The sequence below is a fragment of the Quercus lobata genome, chromosome 7 (assembly GCF_001633185.2).
Source record: "Quercus lobata isolate SW786 chromosome 7, ValleyOak3.0 Primary Assembly, whole genome shotgun sequence".
In the NCBI taxonomy this organism is placed as follows: Eukaryota; Viridiplantae; Streptophyta; class Magnoliopsida; order Fagales; family Fagaceae; genus Quercus; species Quercus lobata.
In genome coordinates this window covers 11,154,098-11,160,056 of record NC_044910.1, presented here as the reverse complement: position 1 = coordinate 11,160,056, position 5,959 = coordinate 11,154,098, and the positions used below count along the sequence as shown (strand labels likewise).

At 37.6% G+C, this 5,959-nt stretch overlaps 1 protein-coding gene across 1 annotated transcript; it reads left to right on the top strand.

Moving 5' to 3' along the window:
* Positions 1-3,350: 3,350 nt before the first annotated feature.
* LOC115953767 (F-box protein SKIP23-like) lies at positions 3,351-5,417 on the top strand. The gene has a single exon (XM_031071562.1). It carries the CDS (start codon positions 3,748-3,750, stop codon positions 5,215-5,217), a length of 1,470 nt encoding a protein of 489 aa, XP_030927422.1. The 5' UTR covers positions 3,351-3,747; the 3' UTR covers positions 5,218-5,417.
* Positions 5,418-5,959: the final 542 nt, after the last annotated feature.

Here is a 5,959-nt window from a genome sequence, read left to right as displayed (position 1 = left end):
CTCCATGTAAATGCCTTATCGTGGAAGGGACTCCCTAACTTTCAGTCCTCAGAATATGGCCTTCGTGGTGAGCTCAAGCACACTCTCCCACAACATTAAAGTTCCTAATGACACATTCAATACCCATAACTCATTCAAGTTCTAAAAATCTACATAATCATGATTCTAAGTTAAAAATACATATTTTCCTTAAAAAAAAAAAAAAAAGAGTTCAAAATACATAACTACATATTAATTAGACATGACATGGTTCCATCCATGATCCTTGTTTATAATGCATGATTATATTACCATTCAAGTTCAATTTTTTGATATGGTTGTGTAGTTAACTTGCCCTGCCCTTTCTTAAAAGTCACCCTGACTTTTAAGTGGAATTTGTGGTTTATCTTTATATTAGAAGCCCTTTCTCTCTTCCGTGTGTGTGCATTTTTTTCTCAAAAAAAAAAAAAAAAAAAAAAATCAAGATTCATGTTTGTAATAAATATGCATTAGTTATTACTTTCAACGTCCATTGTCTTTGTTAGGCGTTGGGGGGAAAAATGCCCAACAAAAGTTTTCAAAGCCTATCATTTCTAGAAAAAAGAAGAAGAAGAAGAAGAAGAATATCGACATTATAGTATTTTCTTCATAAACAGAATAAGCTAATAGCCTAATACAACTCATAAAAATAACGCATGATAAGTTTCATACCACCACTTTATCGTAGTATTTTTTCTATCACAAGCATTCATCTTCATAATATCATCCCATCTGAATCAGCTTTATCCATGACAAAGAACCTGGTTTAGACTGGTGGAGTTTTCAAGGATAGCAGCCCCTAATACCTACACCACACCTCCGCCCTCCCATTTGAGTTGGACCCCCCCACCTATCAAATGCATTAAGATCAATGTTGACGCTGCACATTCTGATCTCAAAGCTTCCATAGCTACTGTGGCTCGCAACCATGATGGAGTAGTCATCAAATTTTGGGCAAAATCTATCCCCTTGTGCTCACCTATCCAAGCTGAAGCCATAGCTATCCTTTGGGCTGCTCAATTAGCCATCTCTAAGACCTGGACTAACATCATCATTGAAGGAGATGCGAAGCTTTGTTTTGATGCGCTCTCGTCTACACCCTCTTCTGCAAATTGGTCCATCATGAATATCATTGATAACATCCAAAGTCTGACCCTTCCTTTGTTAGCTGCACTTTCTTGTGGGTGAGAAGACTTTATAACATCCCAGCACATACTGCTGCTAAGTTAGCTCTATCTACTGATTTTTCCTTTTGTTTTAGCTCAAACATTCTGCCTCCGCCCTTAAGAGCATTCACAGCAGTGTAGCTATAATGCTATATTGCTAAAATTTAGCTCCACAAACACAGAAAAACCCCTACAGCAATGGAGCTATAGTTAAAAATTTTAGATGAATTGCTACAGTGCACATCTATCTATAGATGTGTACTGTAGCTTGGAGCAAAAAAAAAAAAAGTAATTTTTTATTCCAACCCCTTCTTTTTTTATTCATTCTCTCATTCTCTCTCTCTCATTCACTCTCTTTCCCTCTCTTTCCCTCTCTCTCATTCACTGGAGCTCATTGTCGTACCTGGCAGAGAACATCCATGGTGTTCTAACCAAGACTCTTCAACAACAACTTGACCCGAAACTTCTGGACCCCACTCTTCATGTCTTGTTGAGTTTTGGCCTTGGGGACAGCCCTCACGATCTTGCTTGAATTCGAAGTCACCGTCAAATCCTTTCCAGAACCGAAACTGATCGGCCTCCCATAGTCATCGAACGTGGGCGCCCATATCGAAGACTTCGGCGAGGTGCCCTGAGCCCCGTACGGCTCCACCTTGCCACCTTCATATGCATACGCACCGTCATCGCGAATCGAATCGTAGCACGGAGACTCCTCTGATTGCTTCCCATACAGATCGGACCCCAAATCGGACCAGCTCCGACCAAACCCTTCGTACCTGTCATCGAAATACCCACCGGTGTGGTTGACTTTCACTGGAGATTTGGGTTTTTTTTTTTTTTTTTTTTTTTTTTTTTTTTTTTTTTTTTTTTTTTCCTGCTGTGGACTGGTGGTGGTGGTGTTGGTGGTGGTTGTGGGTGTGGGTGTGGGTGTGGGTGATGGTAGAGTGGTTGTGGACCTGTGGTTGGTGCTGTGGTTGTTTTTTTTTGGGTCGTAGGATATATTATTTTATTGTAGTGGTTATATTATTTTATTGTGATGTGTATATTATTTTATTGTGTTGAAAGCTAAAATAGATCCACTGCTGTAGCATGTGTGTAGGTAAAATAGATAAAGTGACTTTTTGTGTAGCTAAATAACTAAAATTTTGCCTTCACTACTGTGAATGCTCTAAGGCTTGCTTGTATGGCAGATTGTCCTCTTGTTTCTTAGTTCTTTCTATTTGAATAAAATTGCAGATTATCAAAAAAAAAAAAAAAATCCCATCTAAAATCATTTTTCTCACGAATATCTTGAATGGTATTCGATATGCTCTTAACATAACATAACAAAACATAATTGTCCTTACAAAAATACATAGAATTAAATTTATATTACAGTATCAACCATATTAAAAATAAAAAAATTAAACACACAAATTTACTCATTTTCTCTAGTCATATAATTATCTCAGTGTGTGACATATCCTTTTGACGTTCCATTCTTTAATTTCTTCTTGAAGTTTCTGTTATATATGCTTGTTGGACATTATCTTGCTAGGGGAAAATTCTTAAGAATTACTCCAAACATAAAAAAGAGTTTCAAGAATCCAAACCCTTTCTCAATATAGTAGATCACAGTGAAGATTAACAAAGGTTAGATAATTCACATGCATTTTCAACCGAGTCACCACTAAAACTTTCAAATAGTATCAGACTCTTAGATAAGGAGACACATTCCATTTTTATTACCATATTCAACAAATTGTTTTTACAAAAATCACTAATAGTAAAATTAATCTTACACCCAAAAAGATTAAAAAATAGAAAAGAAAAAAAAGAAATTGTTCTATTCCTATAATCCCTTTGGAACCCTTAGATGCGTAGGTAGTATTTTCATGGAATGGAGAAAAATTAGAGTTTAGTGTAAGATGCATTAAAAAGTGAATAGGTAAATAGAAAAGGTCGATTTTATTAAGACTTGGCTAAAAATATGAATGAAATTCAGCTGTTGATTAAGCGGGAAAAAAAAAACACGGTTCGGTAAAGTTTTTTTATTCAATGTTAAAGGTCAGCACAACTGTACACGTACTTTTCATGGTTTCTCTTTTTTTTGTCTGTTTCTATGTGTCTCTTTTTAAATATTCTTGGGTTTAATGGTCAAAATAATATTAGGAGGAAGAACCCTACTTGCTTTCCCACCCTGATTATATGACTGCTCTTGTATCTGTTGGCTTCCCCACACACACAGACCTGTCTCCAGATTGGTCTGAATTTCATAAGATTGCATAGTTTCGTAGGGTTCTAAACAGACTTTCTTTCTTGGCTTTGTCTGTTTCTTCAGTGTCTTTTTTCTTTCTTTGGTTTCAATTATCAAAATACTCTTACAGGTGAAAACCCTACTTACTTTCCTGAATTTCTTGTAGATCTCTTTCAAAACTCAGAGTTTCACTCGAAAAAATTCGGTGTTTGGAGGTAAGGGTTTTCCCCTAGCTAGCTCAGCTAGCCATTTTGTTCGGCTTGATGATGTTTTGATGCTTTTCAATTTTCATCAGTCATAGAGAGTAGCACATTCCATTAACCCATCATGAGGTCAGTCAGTTCTTTGCTCGACATCTTTAAAATCTGTGTCTATTTTCAAGTGGCTATCTTCATCACTCTCATTCGTGGTTATGTCATCTCTTCGTCAAGTTTTCGCTTAACTTTGTTTGTATCCTTGTTGATCCTTACATTTCTATCCCCTGCTCATCATGCTGAAAAAGACAAGTCCTTGATTGAGTTTTTCTTCACCATCTTAACTAGCGCATCATCTTTTGTCATTAGCGAACGCCCATTAATTGTGATTCTTATCCTGACTGATCCATCAGTTATATCTACAATTCAACCTCGGTTGCAAAGATTTATAGCTAATCGTCATTCTTCTTCTTCTCCTTCCAACAATATTGATTTGTCCCTTCTCCCCCTAGATCTCGTTCAACTAATTGTAGATGGAATGACTACTTTCAAAAATTATATAGCGGCTAATGGGGTTAGCCGAGATTGGCGATCTGCTTTTTCAAGCATTAGTAGAGGACCTCAGCTTCCTCTCCCTGTGCTGATGCTTTCCGAGCCACTATTAACTGACATGCGAACTTTATTTAGCCTCTATGACCACAGTCGTCATCGATTACAACTATCTGAAGTCCGCGGAAAACGTATTTGGGGATCTCAACATGGCTGGGTTGTAACCTTGGGCCCTCGTTATGTAACCCAACTTGTGCACCTTATGACAGGAAAGCGAATTAATCTTCCACAAATTCAAAGACTGGCTCCTAGAGAAGAGTGGTTTTGCCTTGTACGCAAATTCATTCTTCTAAAGGACCCTACCGATGAGTCAGCATTCCTTGTCATCGCAATTTTTGGCCCTATGGATAGGTTGGCTTTTACTAGAGTGAGACTAGGGGCTGCTTTGAACAGAAGAAGAGAAGGTGAGTGGGTTGTTGTAGCCAATCCAGAGAATTTGAAATTCAAGGATGTTGTGCATTTAAGTGGTCAAATATATGCACTCTGTGACAATGGCAAGCTGGTTCGCTTTGAACCTGTTGCTCCTTTTGCAAATATGGTCCAAGTTATTGCTGATCATCCACAAGATGTAGGGGCACACCGAAAAATATATTTGGTGGAGTCATTGGGAAATCTTTATGGGGTTTTCCGTAACGAATTTCTTATTCCTTCAGAGAGGAGGTTTGCGACTACATCTTTTTTTGTCTACAAGTTCAACTTCAATGCATCAGCTTGGGAGGAAGTGACACACTTGGAAGGTCATGCTTTTTTTGTTGGTGACGGCAACTCCTTCTCCTGGCACTTTCCTACAAGCATTATCCCTAGCAGAAGTGATTGCATCTACTTTACTGATGACCATTGGGTTTGGCGAAAGTTCCTTAGGAAGGCATATGGAGGCCATGATGTGGGACTGTTTGACATGGCAACCAGGGATATCCTACCCCTGAAATTTGGTAAGGACAAACCTCGTTTTTATTCTCGACCTATTTTTGTTACGCGTAATGACAAACTTTAGTTGACTTTGTTTTCTCTAATACCCTTTGCTTAGTTGGAAGAAATGGGTAGAAGTGGTGTTTAGACTTATTTGGTGGCCAAATACAATTTGGTATTCTGGTTTGTAAGCACATACAAACTAATTTCTAGGATATTTATGCTTGTGATGCTGTGATTTAAGTTACTGTGACTCTATTTATCTTTTGTTCTGGATTTGATATACAAAATCTGAAAATTCAGTTTAGATTGTTCAGAGAGAGCTTCAAAAAAGAGTAAATGAGTATAGCATGCTCATTGCCAACAAGCTTTTGGATTGGTTTGCTATGTTGCTTCAGAATGCAACTCTGGACTAAAGCGTATGCAGTTTCTTCTTCTTTATAACAAAAACCAATCCTCCTCCTAACATCATCTCCAATGGCTTCTATCTTGACATTGCTATTATGAATCCTTGTGTTTCTTTGCAGCCATATACAGTAGATTGTAGCAGCCCAAGCAATCTTGCATAGCTTCATTTGAAAACTTCTTCCCTTGATCTCCTAGTGAAAGAACACAATTTTGAAACTTTTTGCCATAATGTTCTAGTGAAAAACATTAAAAAACAAATGGTTTCTACTCTTAATTTGGCTTCTGCAGAAAGCACACAATTCTCCCTTTCTATCCCTATTTTGCAACTCTAGTTGAAATCATTAAAATTTCAGAATTTGGACTTCCCCACGATAACCAAAGGCCGAGGTATTGGTCTATTTGTGAGGAGGCTTGGGCTC

Excerpts from the sequence above, each read along its gene's own strand:
- LOC115953767 (XM_031071562.1), top strand. The coding sequence starts at position 3,748 with ATGAGGTCAGTCAGTTCTTTGCTCGACATCTTTAAAATCTGTGTCTAT.